General features: G+C 53.7%; 1 protein-coding gene across 1 annotated transcript; it reads left to right on the top strand.

Moving 5' to 3' along the window:
• The first annotated feature begins 977 nt into the window (after window positions 1-977).
• Window positions 978-25,359, top strand: PHF8 (PHD finger protein 8). Its single transcript, XM_031944297.1, is given in 23 exon segments — window positions 978-1,448; window positions 1,451-1,541; window positions 6,157-6,242; window positions 6,857-6,977; window positions 7,608-7,768; window positions 8,069-8,210; window positions 9,103-9,289; window positions 10,128-10,290; window positions 10,915-11,002; window positions 11,351-11,457; window positions 11,949-12,040; window positions 12,461-12,550; window positions 13,059-13,355; window positions 13,691-13,830; window positions 14,905-15,083; window positions 15,478-15,563; window positions 16,774-16,907; window positions 17,337-17,409; window positions 17,411-17,720; window positions 18,295-18,390; window positions 19,432-19,541; window positions 20,232-20,559; window positions 23,604-25,359. Coding segments are annotated over 23 exon segments (3,282 nt in total). The 5' UTR covers window positions 978-1,336; the 3' UTR covers window positions 23,693-25,359.

Raw genomic sequence — 25,359 nt, 5'->3', positions numbered from 1 at the left:
CCCCCAATTGCTCAGCCCTCTATGAGGGTGGCCAGCTCGGTACCCTGATCCCTTCCGAAGGCCCCGGGCACCAGGTTTCCGGTGGCATTATTTGCCATTCTCATTTCGCCATCTTGGGTGTCTGCTGACTTGATTGGGTTCCTGTGACAAAAGCGCAGGGGCAGGCCCGCGGTATTGGTGACAGCAATTGATGGGGGTTGACTCCTCCGGGCCTGCCCGGCTTTCGTTTTCATTTAACAGAGTTGGGGGCGCGTGGTGACCAACCGCTTTGTCGCCCTTTCCCCCAGGTCACTTGACCGTCTTGGTTTGGGAAGCTTATTGGATTTGTGAGAGCGCTTCTCTATATTGTTCCCGCCCCCCGCCTCTCCGCCTCAGTGCAGAGATGCTACAGCCGCCAGCCCACGTGAGGCCCGGGCGCGTATTCCCTGCTGGGAGTGCACGGACTGAACTGGACTTTAAAAACGTTTATTGTTTTAAGAAAAGACCAAATGCGTTAGTGCATGGCTGTTTCTCCCGGGTGCGCCTCCGGGACAAGCACAGGGCTGCTGGGGGGCGGGGCGGGGTGCGGACGAGCCGCGCCTGCGCCACCCGGCTCTCAGGAGGTGCGGACCCTTCCGCCACGCCCCTGATGGCGCAGGCCAGATCAATTCACGCCTCGCTCAACATGGCGTTTCCTAGCATTCCCCCGGGCGGTCATTCCTTCCCTCTCTTGCTCGCACTTCCTGGAGATTTTGAATACAATGTGTTAAGCGCCACGCGCGAGCACAGCCTCGTCTGCGGCGGAAAGAGGCGGCCCCGGCGCGCGAACGACGGCGGCAGTGGCGGCGGCGGCGGCACGGGGTCCGGAAGCTAGCCTTGGGCCACGCCCTCCAGGGGGAGGGTCGAGGAGGGGGCGGGACCTGAGGCCGGGCTGCCGACGCCGTGCTCATCGTCGTCCTCGGCGTCCGCCGCCACCGCCTCCGTCTCCGCCTCCGCCTCCGCCTCCACCTCCGCCTCCACCTCCGCCGCGTTTGGGGAGGGGGCCCCAGTCCAGACAGAAGGTTGCCTGCCGGGCCCGGCTCCGCCGGCGACGTGACGTAACGTGACGTAACGTGACGTCGCACCACGGAGAGGGCGGGGAGAGCGCCCGTGGCCGTGCTCGCGCTTACGCTCGTGCCCGTCACTCGCCCCCCGCGCTGCGACCGCTCCCGCTGCTCTCAGTCACCGCCGCCGCCGCCGCCACCACCACCACCAGCCGCACCACCGCCGTCATCGTCGTCTGCCTTCCCGCTCGCCTGGTACTCGGGCCCAGCTCCGTCCGCTCGCCTGCCCTTTTGGGGCCCAGGCCGCACCACCCATGTCCGCGCCTCCCGCGAGGCTGCCGGCCTCCGGCGGCCAGTTCTGCCCCCCACGGGGGGCGCGGGCCCAGGAGCGGGCTGAGGCGCGGGCCCAGGCGCGGGCCAAGATGGCCTCCCGCCGGTGTATTGCTTATGCCGGTTGCCCTACGACGTGACCCGCTTCATGATCGAATGCGACCTGTGCCAAGACTGGTTCCACGGCAGGTGAGGCCGGCCGGCGTCCCCTCCCCCTCGCGCTTCCCCCTGGTCCGCGTGCTCCCCTCCCTCCCCGCTCTTCTATTCCTCCCCCACCTCCGCGTTCTCTCCCGCCCCCCTAGGCGCGCGCGGCCCCTCACCGCGTTTCCTCTTCTCGGAGCCTTCCCCGTCGCTTCCTCCCTGCGTTTCTCACCCGTGACCCGCTTATAACCTTCCCTCCGCCTCCCCCACCGTGTGGCGTCCCCCTCCCCCTCGGGCCTCCCCTCCAGCATGGTCTGTTCCCCCGCTCTCTGCCCCCCAGCAGACTTTCTGGGCTTCGGGAAGCCTCCAACCGGGCTTCGTGGGAGTCCCCCCCAACTTGTTTGTCCCTATGTGCCCCTCCTTCGTACACTGGGCCTTCTGTCCTCTGTCCCTGCTTGGGGGGGCAGCCGTGCAGCCATGTGTTGGCATTGAGGAGCTCCAACAGGAGGCGGGGCTGCGCTCCTGCCTCCGGCTCACAACTGAGCACCTGTTGCCCTTGTGCCACCGTGAACTCCTGAAGAATTCCGATCCTGTTGCTGGGGGGAAGGGGGGAGGACCACCAAGACACACCCTCACGGGCGTCCCATAATTGTTTTTTTGTTGAACTAAGTGTTCTGTCCTTCTGTACTGAGGGTTTCGAGCTCCCCGACCCCGGGGCTCAGAAGCATGGGAACCAATGGAGTCTGTTGGACCTCTGCACTTCATTGGGCTCTGGGAGAGAAAACAGGGCTAGCCAAAGACCTGTTCTGGATCCCTCCGAGCTGCACTACTTGGGAACACCCCTCAGGAGACGCGCCCACGCCCCCAAATCCTGACTTCCAACTGAAGTACTGAGATCAGGGACTGGTGAAACGACATTGATTGAGCACCTGCTGTGTGTCAGGCACTGTGATAAGTTCTGGGGCTGCAAAGAAAGACTCTTAAGGAGCTCTTAGGCTAGCCAGGGTTGCAAACAGTTGCATACAAAACAGATGTTGGATGAATTAGAGTTGAAGATAATTGGTTGCTGAGGACAGTGAGCAGGAAAAGCTTTAAAGAGTGGAATTTGAGCCGAGCCTTGAAAGAAGTCAGGATGGAGAAATGAGGGGGAGCCTTGCGGCCGTCCACAGGAAACGCTGAGGGGGAGACAGAATCTTGTTTGGGAAACAGCCGGGAGAACAGAGTCTCTGGATCAAAGAGAACATACTGAGGAGTGCCATATAAGAGCAGACAGAGAGCAGGGGGCCAGGACTTTGAACACTAAATAGAGCATTTTGTATTTGTTCCTGAAAGCCGTAGGGAGCCACTGGAGTTTATTATCCTGACGTGGGAGAGGAGGGGGCAGGTGTGACACAGGCAGGTCTGTGCCTTGGGGAAGACCCTTTTGGTGTCTAAATGGAGGGTGCCCCTGTCCTCAGTATAGAGCCAGATGGGCTTTCAATCACGGGAGCCTGAGAGGTCCCCAGTGAAGGAGTCTAGAGGGAGAAGAACAGAGGGCACAGAGCCCCTGGGACCCCAGAGGTGAGGGGGCGTGATCTGGAGGAGGATCCATAGAAGGAGCGGAAACGAGGGAGGCAGAGAATCAGGAAACGGGGGTGTCCTGGAAACCCAGAGACAATATCAAAAAATAGGATGTGTCAGAATTTACAGTGAAATCAAAGATGAGAACTTAGAAAAGACTATTGGATTTGGTAACTGAGATATCTCTGAGAACTTCAAAGAGGATGCCCAACAGTGAAACCATCGGTTTGGAAGCTGGATTGTAAAAGGTCAAGGAGAGAAGGTAGAGGTGGCTATTTTGAATTTGGCCACAAAATTGGGAGAGGTCTGAAATACGAGTGGGGCTACAAGGATCAGGGCGTTTGGAGGATGGGGGAGACATGGGCATGTTAGGAAACAGTTGGGAAGCAACTGGTACAGAAGGAAAGATTGAAGTGAGTTAGAGTGGGGGTGTCAGAGGAGCCAAGATTCAGTGGGATGGCTGGTGCAGGTGGAGGGGTGAATCTTGGTAAGGCTTAAGGCCAATCTCTTTGTATGAGAAGGCGCAGGAGGAGATGGGATAGGAGGTGCTGAGGAGGAGAGAAGAGGGAGTTCTCATTAAATGGCCCCAATTGATTAAGATAAGAGCCAGGATTTTCAGCAGGCTAGGGGGAGGGGAGGATAGGAGATCCAGGAGGGAGGAAGGTTTTGGGCACAGTGGATGAGGCCCACCTGGTAGGATTGCTTAGCAGCAGGTGATGTGGGACCATCAATTTGTAGTAGTCCAGGTTAGAAGGGTGATGTGCACCTTCACCTGCAGCCCATACAACTGATGGCAGGAGTGATCCAAGGCTAGGCACGATGGGCAGTGTGAAGGTAAGAGATTCAGGGTAGGAGGATAGTTGAGTGTTTACCCTGGGGTCATGGTGGGGAAAGGAGAGTGGCAGTGCAGTGGAGATGGCCCAGGTTCAGGTGCTTTTCAAAGGCCTGATAATGAAAAAGGACAAGGAATACTGCCATAGTTAACCCTTCACAGGGATCCTTTTTTGGTTCATTTTTCAGTCATGCCTGACACTTTGTGACCCCTTTGGGGGTTTTCTTGACAAATATATTGGAGCAGTTTGCCATTTCCTTCTCCAGCTCATTTTACAGATGAGGAAACTGAGATAAACAGGGTGAAATGACTTGCCGAGGGTCACATGGCTAGTGAACATCGGAGGCCAGATTTGAACTCAGGAAGATGAGTCTCCTTGACTCCGGGCCTGGCACTCTATCCACTGTACCACCCGGTTGCCCAGTCTATTTTTAGCTGACCCCTGAAACACCTAGGGGCCAGCACTGTGAATCTAGAACAATAAAATGATGTGGGCAGACTGGCCGGCAGAGCCAGCGCCTCTCCTTGTCAGGCCATTAAGAGCCGGGTGCCAGCCTTGAGCAGAAGCGTGATGCCCAACTCACCCAACCCCTTGTGGCTTTCCTCTGTTTCAGTGGCTTGTCCCTGGGGAAGGCCCTTCCCCCTACCTTTCTGTGCTCAGTGGGAGGGGAGGGGAACCTTAAGCTTTCCCCAAGCTGCCCCTTCTCTATAGCCTCAGGGGAAGGTGTGTTCAGGCCTTTCTTCAGCCTTTTGAGTCAGCTTCTGCAGGTCCCTTCTGGTCTGGGAGCCAACATCCCCAGTGGGACCCCATGACAATGGGAAAGGTGGGGGCAGCTAGCCCAAGTTCTCCCAACTCTTCTGGTTTCCCAGAAGAATCATTCTGATGATGCCCAATATGTCCAGTTCATTTCTATGTCCACCTTGGCAGGAGGGGCTTCTCGCCCCCAGCCTAGCATTTCCACTCGGGTGAGGAAACTTATCCGACTCAGCAGCCACAGCCCTTCTCCTCTTCCCCCAAAGTCTTTGTGTCCTAACTCAAAGCAGCCCCTGGAAGAGGCTCCAGGCATGTACCTGGTTGATGACAAAGCTTCTGAGAAGCGCCAAGCCTCGGGGCCCTGACTCTGCTTCCTTTTCCATTTTGCCAGGGCTTTGAACAGCGCCCCATTTGACCTGTGCAGAGAACATAAAGGGGAGATCATTATAGCAGATGAGCCGAGGTGGTCCCGGGAAGGGTAGGCACATTTCTGCAAGGCTGCCCCTGTCCTCCACATGGGGCCTTTGTGTCTGGGTCTTGGAACCCGTGTGGCATTTACTCAGCCAGGAGGGCCTCTCGACCTTCCCAGAGGGGGCCCCAGAAGGCATGCCATTGTGGGAAATTCTCATCTCACTGGTAGTGGGCCATCTTCTGGGTAGCTTAGTGATTTCATCTGGATCCTCTGGGTACTCAGAGGATTAGCTGCTGAAGGACTGTGGATTGTCCTGTTGCTAGCAGAGGCCCAGTGGGCCTCTCCACTTTGCCTGCCAGACTTGGCAGAAGTCGGCTTTGATTAGACTAAGTAGAACACGACGTCACCAGGCAGTCTTGCTTTCCTTTTTGGCTACTCATTGACTGGATTTTCCTGCGATCTTACCCCTTTCTCTCCCAGTGCTCACTCATTAATAGCTCAGTGTCTAGGTGGTCTCCAGTGGAGTGCCCCAGGGATCTGTGCACGGCCTCAGGCATCATCAGTGAGTGACTTGGGTAAATGCTTAGGCGACCGGCTGGCTCGCCCTTCTTCCATCGCTTTTAAAGTCTAGATAGGCAGCCAAAGAACCCGCCTTTACAAGCCTCGCTGAGGCCTAAGTGTTCACGCTGAGAAGAAAATGCTTGGCTCTCTTAAGTTGTCTTCAAGTGTTTGAAGGTTGCCTGGCTGAAAGATCCCATGTGTCCTTTTTGGTGCCAGAGGGCAGGCAAAGTCAGGGGCCACAGCGGGGAAGTGGCGAGGCTGCTTTGGGTTCCCTAATGATCCATACCATCCTGAGGGGTGATGGAGGCTGGCCCTCCTCAGCGTGGGACCTTCCCTGGCTCCGGAGGTGTGGAGATCCAAATAGCTGTGGGGGCCCCCCCCCCAGTTTCATTCCCTTGATAAACCTGAATAGTTGTGTGGAAAAAATGGGGTCCCTGTGTCACAACTCTGTGTCATTATTGTTTAGAAGGCTTTTGTCCCTGGGACTTGGAGGAGAGCACCTTGAATCCCCGGACTAGTTGGGATGTTTCCATCTGTTTTCCAGTTGTGTTGGCGTAGAAGAGGAGAAGGCAGTCGACATTGACCTCTACCACTGCCCCAATTGTGAGGTCCTCCACGGACCTTCTGTTAGTAAGTCGTCTTGTTCTCTTGTGGCCAGAGAAGAGGGTGAGTGCTTGGGGGACCTCAGGAAACAGAAGCTGCCTTGGCCTAAGTTCTAGGGACAGCTTCCCCGGGAGCATCGCTGGGACCTTCGGGTATCTTGGCAGATCTACAGCTTTGGGCATCTTCTTGACGTGGAACTCTTTTAGGAAGTCAGCCACCATTTTAGGATCCCATCTGATTCCCCGCGTTCTCAGGTCCGTGGAACTTCGTCCACGGGCCTGATTGTCCCGTGGTGTGAGCTCAGGGCCCTAGGCGCCGGCTCTCTGACCCAAGGCCAACTTCTATTAGGTGGCAGCCAGATGAGGCAGCACATAGAGCTCTGGACTTGGAGTCAAAAGACCTGAGTTGAGATTTGCCTGCAGTGCTGGGCAAGTCACTTCACCTCCGCCTCAGTTTCCATAACTGTACATTGAGGACAATGACAGCACCTGCTTCCCAGGGTTGTTGTGAAGATCAAATGAGATCAGAATTATGAGGTGCTTAGCACGGTGCCTGGCAGATGGTAGGCCCTTCAAATAGATATAAATGCTTGCTTCCTTCTTCCCTTTCTCTCTCCCTTTCCAAACCTTCTCTTGGTGAAGTGAAAAGACGCCGAGGGGCCCCGAAGGTACAGGAACTGGTGGCAAACAAAGACACAGGAAAGACAGTGCAGACCGGGAGTCCCATGTTCATTCGGGAGCTTCGGGGAAGGCCCTTCCGCAGGTGAGGGCATCTGGATGGAGGCAGGAGGCAGCACCTCCGGCACGAAGACCTGAGCGGCATGTCCCTTGGCAGGGATGCTCCACTGCCTCTTCTCATCTTTAGCCCACCTGCAAGTAGAGAGCTCCATTAAGAAGGGGCACAGCCTTCTCTAGCAGATTGTTGGCCAGCATGCGCCCACACACGGAGGCTGTCTGTGGCATCCCCCAGTCTGGCCCCCTTCACCCAAAGTGCTTGACCTCTCACCCTGGCTGCCAGATTGGCTGGGGAGAGGGGGGAGGCCTCTGTGTCTGAATCAGAATCTGAAGTTTTTACAAATTCCCTCCATCCTGGAATAGTTGCCTGATTGATGATAGGATTTTTCTCTAATCCTTTTTGTGCCCCCCTGCCATGTCTAGGCCAGAGGGGGGCAGTACAGCTCTGGGTCTCTTCCTAGAATTTGTTTTGACTTCTGCCATTGCCTGCTCTGTCTCCCTGAAAGGGACAGGGGAGGAGTGGGGAGTTTATGTAAGGTGCTGGGGCAGTCCCGGGGCTTTCAGGAGGGGGCTCACATGGCCATGGCCTGGTCCCACCGTGATGTGCTTTTCTCCTGCATTCCCCCCATTCCCCTCCCCACCCACCCCTACCCCCCAGTGCCGATGAGGTGATCTTGAAGCCCACAGGGGCCCAGCTGACAGTGGAGTACCTAGAAGAGAACAGCTTTAGTGTGCCCATTTTGGTGCTGAAGAAGGATGGCCTGGGCATGACTTTGCCTTCCCCAGCATTCACTGTGAGAGAAGTGGAGTATTATGTTGGTAAGCGTCTCGTGCCTCCCCCAGTCTTGTATGTTGTTTAGCATTTGTGTGAACATGGACCTCTCTGACCCTTAGTTTCCTCATCTGTCAGTAACTAGCTCATGGAACAGTGGTGTGGTAAAAAAAAAAAAAAAAAAAAAAAGATGGTAGTTATGGAAGAGTCTTTTTGCAAAGTCTGTTGCTCTGAAGAAATGGCTGCTTGGGCAGGGACAGGCTTTTAGTCACTTCCCTGAGGAAACCCAGGTAGGGGGGCTGGTGCTGTCCATCCCTGTTTGTATAAGGCCCTTCTTTCTGCCCCAGGTGCTGACAAAGAGATCGATGTTATTGATGTGATCCGTCAGGCTGATTGCAAGATGAAACTTGGGGACTTTGTGCATTATTACTGTAGTGGGAAAAGGGAGAAAGTCCTCAATGTCATCAGCCTCGAGTTTTCTGATACCAGGTGAGTGTGGGGGCGAGGACACCTGCCACATGATCACCTCGCTTGCTTCTTTGGGTCTCCCCTCTCCACACATGCTCAGCGCAGGCTGCGCCTGGCCTTCAAGAGAGGTGCCTTCCCCAAGGTTTCGTAAAATGATAGCACGTGTATAACCTGTATCAGGTGGCTTCCTGTCTCAGGGAGGGGGGGAGGGAAGGAGGGAAAGAGAAAAAATTGGGAACTCAGAATTTTAACCAAAGGAACATTGAAAACTATTTTTACGTGTATTGGGGGCATTTTTTTTTTTTTCAAATACTAAAAAGAAAATTTAAATTAAGCAAAAAAGAAAAAAAAAAAAAAAACAAAGGCATGTTCCTTGATTGACTTTTGTTTCTTTACCAAAACACAGTTCAGTGTGAGCAGCATTCAGGTGGATTTTGCAAAATTGGCCCCAAAGTAATTTTCCTTCCGGTTAAGTTTCTGTCCGCCTTCTAACAAAGCCAACAACCTGGTAGTATATGGTTAGAGTGATTCAGTCGTGTTCCCTGCCCTCGCCTTTGACTCGGCATGTGCGCTGTTGAGCCTGGCAGACACAGACAGATGGAGTTTCTCCAGGATTCCAGAGAGGGAGTTAGACTCCCTGGCCAAAGGGAAGACTGGAGAACAGGAAGGGCTGTGAGGGGTTGGATGGGCCGGGAGATTGTAGATAGGCTAGCCAAAGAACAGGGAACCTGGATGTTTTTTTCCCTTGTGTGCTCGTGGGATTCTGGGAAAGAATTGTTTTCAGACACATCTGGCTCAAAGTACCAGATGAGCCAGCATCTCTTGCTATCTCACCCTTTACCTTAAGGATCTCCCAAGCATCCAAGAGGACGGGGGTTGTGAGTGATGTTTACTCTGACTTCTCTGTTTCTAGACTTTCAAATCTCGTGGAGACCCCTAAGATTGTTCGGAAGCTCTCCTGGGTAGAGAACCTGTGGCCCGAGGAGTCTGTGTTTGAACGGCCCAGCGTACAAAAGTATTGTCTCATGGGCGTGCGGGACAGTTATACTGATTTCCATATCGACTTTGGCGGTACCTCTGTCTGGTATCACGTGCTCAGGGTAGGTGGTGGGACCCTGTGCTGCACTCCAGCCCCTATGAGATTCCTTGCTTATGTTTGACTGTTCCCAGGGACAATGCAGGCCCCCACTTCCACTTCCTAGTCTATTCAGGGCTTGACCAGGTTTAGGCCCACTTTCAGAGGGGATCTCCTAGGTCATCAGGTGGTTCAGACATGGGTGTTGTGGACACGAACTGGCAGTTAGGAAACTCCCTGATCCAATGGGGCCCGCTTCCCTAGGGTACTTGGCTGTCCTACTGGTCGGCCTTCAGCCAGCTTCCCAATTGTTCTTTACCTGAACGATAGAAAGCCACAAAATCTGATCTTCCTGCCCCATCGGGAGGGCCATTCCCAGCCAGGGTCCAACTTGGATCTGGTAGTGATTTTTAGGAAAAGGCAGAGTCCATTCCTGTCAAGTATAGATAGTCTAGGCAGAAAGGAACGAGATGCTGCCTGTTGATAAGAGGCAAAGGCTTCCTCATTAGGGCTTCTCAAGAGGGACCGTGGAGTAGTTCTCTTGGCGGTGTCTGCTTTTGCCCAAAGCACTGTGGATGTTCATATTGTCACCTTCTCTTGGGCTGTTGGCACTGGTGCTAGACAGGGAGGCCAGAATGTGGCCAAGCAGCTGCCATTCAGGCGGATGGGCCCGGGCCAGGTTCTGGGAGGCCTCGGAGCAGCTGCCGTTCAGGGTTGTGTTCAAGTGGTGCTGGACTTGGACCTGCTGCTCATCACTCTGGGTCTCAGTTCTGTCTGTAAAGTGAGGCCATTGGGGTTGATCTGTATGGTGCCTTGCAGCTGCTTTCTCTAGGTTTCCTCAGTGTCTCCTTTTTGTCCTTCAGGGGGAGAAGGTTTTCTACTTAATCCGCCCCACCCCAGCAAACCTGTCCTTATTCGAGTGCTGGAGCAGCTCTTCCAACCAGCGAGAGATGTTCTTTGGGGACCAGGTGGACATGTGCTACAAGTGCTGTGTGAAGCAGGGCCAGACGCTCTTCATCCCCACAGGTTCTGCCTGGGCCTCTGGGGGAGGAGGGGGCCAATGGCGCCGGCTGTAGGAGACCACCCACCATCCTCACCCCTGGGCTGTTGGGAGACTCCCGAGCTCTCTGAGACTGTATTTCTCCAGGGACTTTATGATGGTGGACGCACAACCCTTGGGGTGACAGGAGAGGCGAGAACCGGGAGGGGACGGAGTCCCTGGCACCACAGAAAGGGAAAGGGTTCTAAGAGCGAGATGGGGCTCAGTGGTGACGGTCCTTGGGGTCACAGTGAGGAATGTGGGACAAGGAAGGGAGTCAAGCAGGGATCCGAGCGCGGCCTGTTGTCCCAGCGCGCATGACGTGGCTCTGGCCTCCAAAGTGAAACCCGTGGGCATGGGCATAGTTCACTGAGTGGGAGGGACTAGGAGCAAGGGCCCAGGCCAGGAAGAGAAATGCTGAAGTAGCCCTGGGGCAGCCTCACCCCCAGCACCCCACTCCTGCACTGGGGAATTGAGGAAGAGAACACTGGAGTTCAGGGTTTTTGCTGCTTTTCAGTGAGGCCGGCTGGGTTAGAGGCGGGCTTTGGGGGAGCCCTGAGCCTGACCCCGTGTCCCTGTGGCGGTGTGACTTTCTCCTGTGGTGCTGGCAGGTTGGATCCATGCGGTGCTGACGCCCGTGGACTGCCTTGCCTTTGGAGGGAACTTCCTACATAGCCTCAACATCGAGATGCAGCTCAAGTGAGTGCAGGCCTCAGGTTGGCCACTGGTTCCAGCCCTTCCCTCCCTCTCCCTGCCACGAACCCGAAATGGGGACCATTCGAAGCAGAGGGTTCGAGGGGACGGAGAAGCCCGACAGCGGTCACGGCCTGCTGCCTTACCTGAGCCCAATAAATGGTCACCCCCCCAAAGGCCGAGCAGCACAGAGCCTAGCTTCCTCGGGACCACCCCGACTCAGTGGCCAGATGTGCTGGGCCAAGGGGGGGACAGGACGAGAAAGGGAGGGAAGAGTGAGCACTCGGGGGCAGCCAACCTCTTTCATGTCCCTGATCGTCTCCATCCCCTTGCACCCCCACCCCCACCCCCCAGGGCCTATGACATCGAGAAGAGACTGAGCACAGCTGACCTCTTCAAGTTCCCCAATTTTGAGACCATCTGTTGGTACGTGGGAAAGCACATCCTGGACATCTTCCGAGGTAGGAGCCCCTGCCTGTGTCTCCTCTGTCGCTCTGGCCCTACCCTGCTGGCCATGCCTTAGCTTGGCGGGCCTGAAGCGGGGCTGGAGGCACGATGCCTCCGCGGTTTGGGGTCATAGGCTGCCCTTGGAGCCCAGGCCCCTCCCCCCCACCCCCGGCTCTTTGCTTCTAGGGAGGGCCATGTTCTGGAAGTTCCCTCTTAAGAGTTCCCCTCCTTCTCACTAGATGAAGTGGGGGTACCCTTGGAAGCACCAACTCTAAAGTGGGGGCCTTTAGGGAGCTCCTGTTCCTCTGTGCTGCTTCCTCATCAGCTGCCCGCCTCTTTGTCACGCTCACCCACCCCTTCCAAAGTGACTTAGCCTGGAAACCTGCCCAGATAGTCAGGACTCTTAGCCCAGGCCCCTTTCACCTGTGGAGATGCCCACCAGGGTTGACTTGGGCAATCCAAAGGTGACTGCCAGTAGCATGCTTTCTTTCTCTGCCCCTTCCAGGGTTACGAGAGAACAGGAGACACCCTGCTTCCTATCTGGTCCACGGAGCCAAAGCCTTGAATTTGGCCTTCAGGTCTTGGACTAAGAAAGAGGTGAAGAGTTTCTCTCCCAAGCTCCTCCTCCTATTATCTAGGAGTGTCATACTTAACTCCTGGTCAAGCTGGTAGGCTCCAGTGGGTGTAGAGTGTCGAGTCATGGGGAGAGCTGCCCTCTGATTCATTGTCGCACAGAAACCCAGCTGGGGATGTCAGAGCAGCAAGCTGGCCCAGATGGTCTAGGTCGCCACCCCCCAAGATGGGGAGGAGTGCAGGAAAGATCGTTTTCACCCACCGGCCTCCCTGTTGACCAGACCAGAAACAAAGAGTACATTTTGGGTAGTTAAGGTAGTTAAGGTCTCTGAAAGGAGACTTGAAGGTACAGCTTGCCAGTAGGGGGCAGTGGTTCCATTTCTTTGCCCTGATTAGGGAATGGTTGGCTCCCCTAATCCCATCCTTAACCCTTTTTGGCCGTAGGCTTTGCCAGAGCACGAAGCCGAGATCCCCGAGACCGTGCGGACGGTCCAGCTTATCAAAGATCTGGCCAAAGAGATCCGCCTGGTAGAGGTGAGGGCTCGGGGCTCTAGGCTCCCCTTCTGGGTTTGGTTTTCTGCCTACTCTTTGTATGTCTTCCTCCTCGTGCCTTGGTGAAGTTGTTTATTTTCCTTTGAATGTCCTGGGAGGATGTTTGATTTCTAGTCTGTTACTTTTGACAAACCGGAAAGTGAGGCCGAGAAATTCGATAAGTTGCCGAAAGCAGACATCCCTTGTTGTCCTGGCTCTGTAGAGCAGAGATGTGGAAGAGGCAGGGGATAAATATTCTAGTACCTCTGAGGTATTTCCTGCCCTTTCTCGGGGGCCAGCGAACAAGATTTGGGGGCACCAAACATACTTGTAGCCATTACAGAATCTTCACTAAATCATCATGGCCTGAATGAATTAGGCCACCTCTGAGAGCCTGGGAGCTCTTGTGCATGGATGTGCCTGTGTCCATGGGCACTCTGACACATGGGCCTGGAACGAGTGCACAGCTAGCTCAGCTCCCCATTAGCCATTGGGTCTGCCGTTTCTGCAGGATATCTTCCACCAGAATATTGGAAAGACTGGCACCCCCTTTGGCCTCCAGAGGACTGGTAGCGGCAATGCAGCCAAGTCGGGTCCTGGAGCTCCAGCCTCTGCTGCCAGGTTTTACCCAGCCTCTAAAACCAGCTCCAAAAAGAGAAGCTCCCGGGTCAAGGTGGTGACCGGGAAGAAGGCAGAGCGCAAGGGGAGAGAGAATGTGGCCACAGTGGATTCTGGTAACCTGGACCTCAATGTGCTGGACAAATATACGCGGCAGGCCCTGAAGACAAGTGGCCCTCCCAAGGGCCAGGTGGGCTTCCCCAGGATCCCCTTGCCCCTTCTCTTCTTCTCCCACACCCCCTCTCTGCTTAGGTGAGGCCTTAGGCCTGGGGCTAGAGTTAGGGATTTGGGTCTCAGGCCCTTATGTACTGGGGGCTTGCTGGACAACCCCTGAGAATCTTGGAGTAATATTTCTGATCCTTGATGCATCAGCAGCTTCAGAGAGTGTTGCTCCGTTCCAGTTCCTCCATTTCCCAGCCAGGATGCAGATTTGAATGCAGGAATTAGTTAGGGGGAATCCCTCTACTTTCTTGATTCTCATATGGAGACAGCCTTTGGCTGAGCTTCTGCTGTTTTCTTTCTCAGTTTCTGGTTGCGAACCCCTGCCTGACTCCCCAAGAAGAAGAGCTAAACCTGGACGCAGATCCAGATCTAGACTTAGACTTAGAACCTGACATCGAAGAGAGCCAAGTTACAGCCATATTGGCCAATGGAAAAGCAGCAAGGTGAGTAGGAGCTGGGACCCATTGGGTCCAAGAGTAGTGAGCAGGGCAGGTCTTTTCCTCAAAGTGGGCAGGAAAGGGTCAGAAGGCCATGAGGGGGCAGGGGAGAGCACCTCCAAGAGGCAGTAAGAATCTCTGGAAGACTCGGTTGTGTTAAAGTTGGGGAAATGGTAGCGTGGGCAGTGGGCATTTTCCTTGTCTTGTGCTGCGTCCTGGGGCTAAGTTGTAGCTGCAATCTTTTTCTTGTCTCTGATTGCTCCTGAGCTGTGGGACCATTATCTCCTGGAAAAACATTAGTCAACAGGGCACCTAGAAGTCCCTGGTGACTCAGGGCTTATTGCGAACTAGTGAGAACAAATATTTGCTCTCCTCTGAAGCACATGGCAGCTGAATCATCAGGTTTTCCAGAGAGGGGAGCCGTGCTTGGGGCTGCTGGTGCCATAAGCGTTGTGTGGAGGCGGGCGGCGGGCAGCCTCAGCGGATCTGTCAGTTACAACCAAGAGGCCTTACGCTTGAGGGGATGCACATTTCAGTTCTTTTCAGGCATCTGGGCTTCGATGCCATGCCCATGGAAGACTGGATGCATGTTTAGGGACAGAGAGAAAAGAGGCAGTCAGGGAGTAGGGGGATCAGAAGGAAGGGGCTGCAGGGTGAGTTGTCATGTTGTTGCTGGGGCTCATGTGCTACTATTTGTGGGTCTGTTTTTATTTATTTATTTGCTTCATCACCCACCCAAGGGGGAAACGGATTGTCTGGGCTCCAGCTGCCCAGAGCAGTGGTACCCTGTGGGTCAGATGAAATCAGCCAGACTTGCCAAAGGGTCCTCGGTTGCTTTACCCTATTGGAGGGGATCCAAAGGGCCTGATACTCACTGTGTGTTCAGGCTACAAATGCTCTGCCAGGAGAGCCTTCTGTTTCCTCAAGTGCCGGCCTTTTGTGGGGCTTATCGCCCCACTGGCTCGCTTGGGCCTCCCTGGCAGTGTCTTGGTGTTCTGTGTCTGTGTATGTCTGTGTCTGCTCGCGTGTGTGTATGTGCGTGCGCGCATGCGGGTGCGTATCTGGCTTTATCCAACCCAGTGACAAGAAAGCGAAGGTCTCGGCCCGTTCCCGCAATTCCAAGAGTTCGTCACGACGGGCAACCAAGACCAAGATGCTGATCAAGGGAGAGTTTGACCTGGACTCGGAAGAAGACCTGCAGATCGATGAGACACCTCGGAAGGAGAAGAAGGTCCTGGTAGCCAGAAAGAAGTTACCCAGTGCGTCTCAGTCTCTTGTCCCTGTCTCCTCCTACCCCCTACTCTCTACCCTCACCCCAGTGGTTCTCCTGGGCTTCCACCTACAGCTTCCAAAAATGGGGAATGGCCTCGTTTACTGCTCTAGCCTAGAGGTGTCAGAACCACAGCTTTCTTGATTGTGGCCCAAGCTGGAACTGTTAGGAAATAGCCAAAAAACAAAGATTCTAGAGCAGAGACACGACTAATGTGTGGTGGGTGTGGCCTGGAGGGACCCCTTCTTGCCCTTTGGGCCCCGCCCTGACTGTTTGGGTTTCCCATCACTACCGTAGATCCTCCCAGCCCTGCCACCTGACGCCTCCCCTGCTTTCTTCAGTTCAGAGGTGAGAGGCCAGGCGTTCTCCTCTTTGTGTCCTAGAATTCCCCCGGAAGTTGCCTCGCGCCAAGCCCTGCTCTGACCCCAACAGAATCCGGGAACCAGGGGAGGTAGAGTTTGACATTGAGGTAGGTGCCCACTTCTCGCCCCTGTGCCTTCAGGCTTCGCTAGCTTGTATTAGCTTGTCATTTTAGGATGCCCGCTTCTGGGCAGAACATCCACCATGTTGGGGTGGGGGAGGCCAGAGAAGGGCAGAGTTGAGGCAGGAGAAGGCCTAGGGGTGAGCCAAGGTGTGGAGACCACAAGAGACTTCAGGGGCCTTCAGGGTGGTGGAGGAAAGAGCGAGGGTGAGTGAGAGAGACAGTGAGAAACAGAGAATGCCAGAGAGATAGAGTGACAGTGACAGACTGAGAGAAAAGAAAAAAAATTGAGAAAAAGAGGGACAGAGAGGGAGAGAGACAGAAAGAGAATTGGAGAGGAAGAGAGTAAAAAAAATGGAGGAAGAAAGAGAGAACTAGAAACAGAAAAGAGAGAGGAATAGAGTCAGTAAGAAAATCTGAAACAGGCTGGCAGACAATGAGAGGAAGTGAGAAAGAGAATAGAAAAAGAGCCCAAGTGCTATTACTGGGTTTGTATCTCAAGGAAATCATAAAGGTGGGGAAAGGACCCACATGTGCAAAAATGTTTGTAACAGCTCTTATTGTAGTAGCAAAGATTTGGAAATGTAGTAAGTGCCCAAATGGGAAATGGCTGGACAAGTCATGGTATATGAAGGTAATGGAATATTATTGTTATATTAAAAAATGATGAACAAGCTTGATTAGAGAAAGGCTTGGAAAGATTTACATGTACTGATGCTGAGTGAAACGAGCAGAACCAAGAATACATTATACACAATAATTCAACATAACATCAAATATGCAATCATCAATTATGAAAGGCTTGATTCTTCTCAGTAGTTCAGTGATTCAAAACAGTCCCAATAGACTTTGGACAGAAAATGACATCTGCAATCAGAAAAAAAACTATGGAGACTGAATGGAAATCAACACATGCTCTGTTCCAAAAAAAAGAAAAAGAGCCCAAGAGATAGTGACAATGACAGATTGAGAGAAAAGAAAAGAAATTGATAAAAACCGGGAAAGAGATAAAGCACTAGAGAGAGTAAAAAAGAGAGAACAGAAACAAAAGAGTAATTTAATAAGAAAAGAAGACAGAGAGAGAGAGAGGCTGGCAGAGGGTGGGGTGAAGATCAGAGTCACCTTGTGAAGGGCCTGGGGTTCCTGGTTGTCTTGTGGAATACACTCAAACCACAAATGCTGCTTTGGGCCTCTTCAGGAGGATTATACGACAGATGAGGACCTGGCAGAAGGAGTAGAAGCTCACCTTGGGCCCGGCGCTGGAACGGCAGGGATTCTAGATCTACTCAAGGCCAGCAGGCAGGTGGGGGGACCAGTCTCTGCAGCCCTCGAGTGAGTACCTGCCTCAGTTTTCTCCTTTCCCTGGCAGTCAGACAGTTCATGCCCAGGCCGAGGTGCTTGGCTTCGGTATGTAATAAAGACTAAGCTGCCTCGGTGTCACTGAACAAAGGAGATTGGACACTTGTACCATCAGCAGAAGTCCACAGTGAACCTAAGGACAGTGAGACAGGGGATGAGGGAACCAATCTTGTAGGAGCCTGGGGGTTTGAGGGAGTTCTGTGTTTGCCTGTCCAGCCCACTCCCTGACTGAGCAGTGCCACTCACCCTCTGGGAAGAGAGGCGAAGGCTGAGCCCCCAGACACACCTCCTCTCCGTGACACCCGCTCCTGAGCTGGCTTTCCCATTCCTTGACTTGGCTCTGTTGGGTGGCTCCCTCCCCAGGAGGGCCTGCTTTCAGCTATTTTTCTTTGTCCCTTGCAGCGAGGCCCCCGCGTCTCCCAGCACCCAGGAAGCCATCCAGGGGATGCTCTGCATGGCAAACCTCCGGTCCTCCCTCAAGCTCCCCCTCAGCCTCTACCCTTCAGGCCTGGTGGGCCGCAGGGCACGAAGGTGGCGGCGGCGGTGCCGGCAGCGGTGCCGGCAGCGGTGCCGGCAGCGGTGCCGGCAGCAGTGGCATCTCTGCTCGTGGGAAGACCAATGGCTCCAGTGTCACAACCGGCCAGCGGGCCCCTGGCAAGCGTACTGGGAAGCAGATGGTCATCCAACAGAAGGTGGAAAGCGAGGAAGAAGAGGAAGAGGAAGCCGAGGCCAGTCTAGATGATGAACAGGAAAGCCTGGGGGCTTGCTTCAAGGATGCTGAGTACAGTAAGCCTGGGAGCAACGCATGTGGCTGTGGGCCCGGGGGGGGGCAGCCATGGATCTTTCTGGCCTGTCAGCTTCCATGCGTATTTGAGACCTGCTCCCCATAGGGTTGAGTGCCAGGTTTGTTGTTTTGGGCCAGCGTGTCCAACGGGGATGGGGGATGTGAGGTAGCATGACTTGGCATAGGCTGGACCTTGGGGCAATCTTGGTCCTAGTCTCTCCTGCCCTACCCTGGTACACCCTCCCTCCACATCTTGGGCTTCACCAGGAAGTCAAGGTGTTGACCATTCTGAGGCTCCCAGTGTGGGAACCTCTGATTTTTTTAGGCAGCTCTTGGGTGGGCAGGAGGGGGTATGTCCAGACATTTTCTGCAGATGTGAAGAGAGGGCAGGGCGAGGTGGGGCCCTGGTGCTGGAGTGGGGAGTAACTTTGGAAGCACGGGCCTGGCATGGCTGTGTCACTGTGGCATTCTCCCAGAATCCAAAGTTCTGGGCGTGAACATTTGGAGACGTTAATGTCCGGGTTCATGTGTGTTGACTTCGGCCTGGTAATCAATGTAGCTTTCCCCTCTTCCTAGTCTACCCATCACTTGAGTCAGACGACGACGACCCTGCTTTGAAATCACGCCCTAGGAAGAGGAAGAGCACAGATGATGCTCCTTGGAGCCCTAAAGGTGATTGTTGGGTTACAGCTTTAGGTCCTCAATGAGACACCCAAGCAAAGGCCTCTGACCTTTTGGCATCTTCCCTGCTTGGACGAGGGAACGGGGCCACTGATTGGCAAAGGTCACCATCTGCACAAACGTGGCACTAGAATTAGAAGGTGAACTTGGGAGTCAGATTCAGTTGGGCCACAGGTGGCATTTGCTGGTGGGGGTCCCAGTACTCCTGTGTCTTTATTATTGTGAATCGGGGGCTAGCCAACTACGGCCTGCCTGAGCACCAAAGTCATTTGTCCATATGTAAATATGAGAAAATCCTCATAGATGTCCACACTGTTGTCTGATCTCAGAGGCATGGCGGGATTTGCTTTCCTCCGGCCTGAGGAGATCTGAAGAGAAGCTAAATTGCTAAAAAAAAAAAAGTGCACTTGTCATCTGTCGAAGTGGCAAAAATGAAAGAGGGAATCCATATCAGAGGGGCCACAGGCAGGCAATATACCTTTAAAGCACTATGGGTAGAACTGTTAGGTAAACTGCTTTGGAATCAGTTGCTGAATTGTCCATACCCTTCAACCCAGAGTTCCCACTGTTGAGCAGAGGCACGTCCACAAATACTTTCTAGCTTTAACGCCCTCGGAGTCAGAGAATTTCCCACGGTGTTCAGTGTTAAGTGGAAGGCCAATTCCCTAGTTGAAGTCGGGGGCTGGACTGTGTCTTTGTCAGCCCTATTTTGGGGATGAGGGAAATTAGGTCACAGGAGAAGAGTTGAGGTTAAAGTCTGGGTCCCTTAGGTTCCTCACCCAGTGCTCTCTCTGGGTCCCTCAGAGGCCTGCGGTGGTCGAGCTTAGGTCCAGGCAGTTGGTTTGGTGTACACGTTTTAGTAGGTAGAGGGGAGAGAGGACCTTGGAGAGGAGGAAGCCTGGGCCATGGGAAAGTCATAGATGGATGTGGGTTCCCCTTGTGTCTGGATGATCAGGGCTGCCGGAGATGGCAGCAGGAGCCTCATTTCCCAAACATGGGCACTGTTTTCCATTGACTTTGTTTTCATTGCAGCCCGTGTGACCCCAACCCTTCCAAAGCAGGCCCGGCCTGTTCGAGAGGGGACACGTGTAGCATCTATTGAGACAGGGTTAGCTGCAGCAGCCGCAAAGCTGGCTCAGCAGGTAGGTGTCCAGGGTCCCACCTCTTCATGCTGAGCAAGGAGCTGCCATGTGCCTTTGGTGCTGGCTGGGGAGGCAGAGCTTCAAAAGGTGGCCAGGGTTCCCCAATATATGCCACCCACTATGCATGTGTGTGCCAGGGCACAGACGGGCTTTGAGTTAAGGTCAAGGGAAGCCCCTGGCCGGAAGCTGTTTTTTCCAAGTTGTGACTTGGTGGTCTTGAGCTGGGACTATGTTCTGAGAGCCATCCCCTGGCCAGAGTGCTGGGTAAGGGGGAGGCCCCCTGCCAACAACCTCAGAAGGGATTTTGCATTTTCTGGGGAAGTTTTATTAGGTCAAAAAATATAATATTGATGCTGTCCCAAAGCCTACCGGACATTGGGGTTCTCTTGATTTGGGGCTGGGTTCGGTCACTAGAGCTAGGGTGCTCTCAGGGGAACGTGTCAGTCATTTAGAAGTGACATCGGTAACTTTGATTACTCACTGAGCCCACGTCAGGGCAATCGTTCTGACATGTTACTTTGGGAAGTAGAGGGCAGTAGTAGTTGGGTCTCGATGGAAGATGTGGCATTAATGGGTGACTGACTGCTCCTAAAGTCCGAGTGGATAAATGGCCTCCCATTTAGCGTGTCCAGAACGCTCCCTTCCCTTTCTCTTGGAAGCCCATTTTCTCCCATTTGGCTTGTGTTTCAGGAGCAGCAAAGAGCCCAGAAGAGGAAATATTTGAAGAAGAAACCAGTGGTAAAGGAAGTGGAACAGTCACCATCTCAGGATAGCAGCCCTGCCACAGCTGCTCCCGTGCCAGTGTCCCCACCTGTAGTTGTACCACTCAGCCCCCCGCCACCTACTGAGCCTAAGCAGGAACCCTTTGCTGGCAGCCTGGCTGATCACGAGTATACTGCCCGGCCCAGTGTTTTTGGCATGGCCCAGGTGAACCGAGGCACCACACCCATGGCGCCCGGAGTTTTCCTGTCTCAGCGGCGGCCCTCAACCAGCTCCCAGGGTAGTCAGGCAATACAGGGTAAGCCAAGTGTTCCCATGTTCTCATAGGCATTGCCTTGTGGGAAGCATGGTGATGGTCTCCTTGTCAGTCAGCTGTCCCCTGGGTACTGAGCTGTTTCTGGCCTAAGCTCCAGAGTCATTTCCAGGGGAGGCCTCAGGCAGATCAAAGGGTGCTTGAGCTAAGCATTGAAGGAAGACGGACTTTTTTGAGATGAAGGTAAAGGGGTGATGGGAAATCGACAGGCTTCGGTGACTGGTATGAAATCACATGGAGGGCTTGGAAAGGTATTTGACTGGAAGTAGTAGGGAGCCACAGGAGCTCATTGAAGAGAATGACACGGTTAGACCTTGACATTAGGCAGTTCACATCTGGCTTGATGAAGGTGAGAAATCACTCCATTTGTGATAGTCTCTCCTCGCTGTTCTCTGAGTTACCCGGCCAGTCCTCCTCAGCGAGCCCATCTATGGATGTCTGTCTCCCAAGGCCCTCCCAGTTCCCGTTTTCCTTCTCTCAGCACTCTTGGTGACTCCACCAACTCCTGTAGTTTTAATCGATGTCCCTATGGAGAGGACACCCAGCCTCGGCCTCTTCTTTCCCAAGTTCTGGTCCCTCTTCACCAGCTGCCTGATGGAGCAGATCTGAGAGTCTGGCAACTTGCCGCATTCCAAATAGAACTTACTGTACTTTACTCTTAACTCACTCCTTTCTCAGGGCATCCATTGCTGCTCCCTGCTACTCAGCTTACCAGTCATCTTCTTCCCTCTTTTCTCTCAACTTTCCGCTACTCTCTATGCTCATGTCCCTTTGTCCCTTGTTCTCTTGCCAAGTGGATTTTGCACGGCCTGACTTAAGCGATCCTCACCATCACTGCACCTTGGGTCCCGTCCCCTTTCACCTTCTCCAAACGAATAAATCCACTGTCTTCCTCCCTCTCTAATCTGTGGTCCTTCTCTGTGTGCTGGCTTCCTTCCCTGCTACATACAAATGTGCCCATGTCTCTCTTTTTCTTTTTTTCATTCCCCAAAGTCAAGTCTTTATGCTTTACTGTGTGATGGGTATGATGCTAAATCCCGAGGCTTCCAAAAAAGGCAAAGGATAAACCCTTTTACCAAGGAGCTCTCAATCTAATACTTATGGTAGATGACTGCTGTGTTGTTCATTAGTAAAAGTAATTTGCATTGATTTAGCACTTTAAAGTTAGCAAAGCATTTTTTTATGTTAACAATCTTCTATTATATTTATTTATTTATTTTGAAAAATTCCTTTTGTTGTTCCTGTTTTCAAAACTCCCCCACGTGATCCGATTGTTGGTCCCATTGGCCAATAGCTCTCCTTTTCACGGCTGAATTTCTGAAAGTAGCCATCGACAGCGGACCCCCTGACTCCTTTGTCTTTCGTTGTCATCTTCTAAATCTCCTGCCTCTTGCAGGTTACCAGTGACCTCCTGGCTACCCAACCCAGTCGAGGCCTTTTCTTCAGTCTCACTTTCTTTGCCCTCTCTGCAGCCTCTGCCATCTCCTGGATACTATTCCTGCCATGGGTTTTTTGGACTCCACTCCTAGTTCTGATGTCTCTCTTCTTCATCCAGATCTGGTCCCCCAAGTGTGCCTGGCTTAGAGTAGGTGCTTCTGGACTGTCTGTGGGTGTGCCCTAAGACTGTTCCTGGTTCCTTCCCTCTCTATGCTTTTGTCATTTTGTGACTCTGTGCATTTATCATGGCTATGCAGGTGACACAGCTGGTCTTCCTGTCTCTAGACTCCAAACTCACAGCCACCAGTGCCAGCCGCGTGTCTTAGAGGCATTTCCAGCTCATCACCTCCTCCTCCTGCCCCACCCCCAAGAAGCTTCCCTTTCTCTCCCACGATCCCTTCAGTTTCCTGACCTTGCAACCTTGATATCATCTTTCACTGAACACTATCCCCCTCACCCCTACACTTAGTTGCTGGGTCTTTTCACACAGTTTGCTGTGTGCCCCAGTTTGGGGGCAGCTGGATGGCTCAGTGGATAGAGCTCTGGTCCTGGAGTCCTGAAGACCCAAGTTCAAATCCAGCCTGACATTTGTGAGCTGGGTGACCCTGGATGAGTCACTTTACCCTGTTTACCCATTTCCTCATCTGTAAAATGAGCTGGAGAAGGAAATGGCCAACTTGATATCCTTGCCAAGAAAGGTCCCAAAATAGGGTCACAGAGAATTGATGCAACTGAAAAACAACTGGCTCTAAAAATTTTGGGGCTGAAGTCAAGAAGTCCTGAGATTAAATCCAGCTAAAGTCATTTAACCATTTGAATGCTCCTGGGCAAGTCATTCATCTCTCTCCATCCACCTCATTTTCTTGTAAACAAAGTAATAGGATGCTAATAAGAGCCCCTGCCTCCTGGGGTGGTTGTGAGGATTCAGAGTGCTCGGCACAGTACCTGGCACATGGTGACGAGTGTTCTTCAGATTATCACCAGATTCTGTTGGACTCTGGGAGGAAGGCTGACCTCCCCTTTGGCTCTTAGGGTTCAGCCCCTGGCATGGTACTCGAGGTACTAGAGGCTCTTGACAAACAGGTTTGGGACAAGGACCCTGAGCCCAGGAAGCACACATCATGGCGGAGTTGGAAGCTGGCCTTGTAGCCGGGGTGGGGGAAGCACTAGGGGCCTGGGCCTTCTCCAAGTTATACACTGATAGAGCCCTTCCCTGGGTGAGAGTGGGAATCACAGGTCTCCCACCAGGGTTTCTGAGTCACCTATGGAAACTCTCAGTTCTGTCCCATTCTTAAGGTCAAAGGTAAGCTTGAGATTCCGCCCAGATGCGCGACTGTGACCACAACGTGGCCCACTAGGCTCTTCATTTACGAGGTTCAAATAATAAATTTTCAAGTACCTCTAAGGGCCAGAGGGGTGTATTGAGCTTGGATGGGCCTTTCTTCGGGCCTCCTGGCAACCCTGCCAGTCATTTGGCACTTGATACATGGGGAAGCTTGCAGACTAAGGAGAGGGATTGGGTTGTTGGGCCTCATCAAGGGGCGCCCTCAGTTTGCTTGGGCCTTCATTTCCTTTTTCTTTTCTGCTTCCAGGAAAGCGGCCTAAGAAGGGCCTGGCCACAGCCAAGCAGCGACTTGGCCGCATCTTGAAGATCCACAGAAACGGCAAACTCCTGTTGTGAGCCGCCCCCTTTTGGGGGGCTCTGCTTCAGTCTCCTGTTTCTTGGAGGCTTTGGTTTTCCTTTGCAGACACTCCTGATGCCAGGCTTCTCTTTACTTTGGAACCCTCTCGTTCAGCCTTGGGGACGGCCAGCTCTGTGGCGGAGGGAGGAAAGAAGTCTGGCCTTCCGTTCACTGGCTTCCCTTGCGGTTCCTTTTTGCCTGTTCCTGGCCATTTTTTCTGTTTGCCGCCCTCTTTGTAAACAGAGAAACTGGAGGAATCTAGTTTGACTTCTGAGGGGGGCCTTCCTTCAGTTTCTCCCATTTCAGTTAGGGCCCAAGAACATGGGGACTGGGTGCTCCTTCAATAACCTTTGCTGCCCTTCCCCCCCCAATTTGGGCCCATTTGCCTCGTTTGGAGCAGGAGACCTGCTCTGGGCTCACTGTGCCACTCCTTGTGGCCTGTCTAGAAGCCATGTGTGAGCAGCCAACTTCCCTGGGCTGCTCTGCCTTCCCGACCTGCTCCTCCTCGTTCAGGGTCGGTCCTGTGACACTGGACGCTGAAGAGGCTGCTTTCTTATCACCTCAGACCTGGAAGAGCCCACAAGCAAAGTATCTCCCCCCTGCTCCTGCTTTGGCTCCTTCAGCTCCAATTAGGTTGGGTTGTGGGGGGGGAGGGGGCGCCTGCACACGCTCCCTCTGAGCAACCGGCCAGGGTCGGAAAGTGCCGTCTATGGTTCGGCCCGTCCCAGCTGCTCGCTCTGCGTGACCGGGATCGCCCCGGTGACTCAGGGACCTGGGGGGCATCTCCCCACTGGGATACTGCAAGCGGAAGGGCCGCTCGCTTAAAGCCTGAGCCAGCAGCTGGGGCTCCTCCCCAAGTTCTCCAGCCCCTTTTCCAAACCTCCCTCCTTTACTCATTTCCTTCATCCTGAACTCTTTGCCACTCGGGCGGAGCAGGAGGCGGCAGGGCCTGTGGTGGGACATTGGCTCCCGCTTCGGCCCTGCCCGCTGCTCCGCCTCCTCAGACCTCATCCTTAGTCCCGCTTGCCGGGGCCTGGCACACAGGCAAAGGCAGCTAATCGCTACCAGACGACCCCCCGGTTTGGGGCATCCCAGCCCAGCTCCACCCAGGATGCTCTCATTTCACGTTTTTAATTTCTGAGGTTCGGGCCCGGTTTTGCTTTTTGGTTGTTGTCGATGACGAACGATGGTGAAGGGAAAAGGCCCGTCCCCCCTCCCTCCAAGCGGTCTTACAGAGAGCCAAGTGGGGTTGCCCGTTTTTCTTTTTCAGACTCTGGACTTTTCAGGTTGTAAGTTGGGGGGAGGGGGGGTTTACAGCCCAAGGGAGGGAGCCCGGTCTCGGCCTCTCTCCCTCTTTAGCCAAAGAGCCAGCCGGAGGCTGGGCTGGGGGCCCAGAAGAAAGCATTTCTATTCATCTGGATTCTATTTTTACAAAAGAGAAGACACGCTCGAGCCACCACCACCACGCTTCTGTACATGTTGAAATCTATTTTTAGAAGGGGAGGATTGTGTATTTGGGACACAAAGCCAGACTCTGGTGGCGGTGGCAGTTCCTTTCAGTTGGAGGCCCCCTCCCCCATTTGGTGTTATTACTGATGTAATTTATATTTTTTATTTAGATCCGTCCTTTCCTAGAGAGATAAAACTTGTTATATCTTGGCACTGA

Source organism: Sarcophilus harrisii, chromosome X, assembly GCF_902635505.1.
Source record: "Sarcophilus harrisii chromosome X, mSarHar1.11, whole genome shotgun sequence".
Classification (NCBI taxonomy): domain Eukaryota; kingdom Metazoa; phylum Chordata; class Mammalia; order Dasyuromorphia; family Dasyuridae; genus Sarcophilus; species Sarcophilus harrisii.
This window is presented reverse-complemented; position numbering and strand designations above follow the sequence as displayed.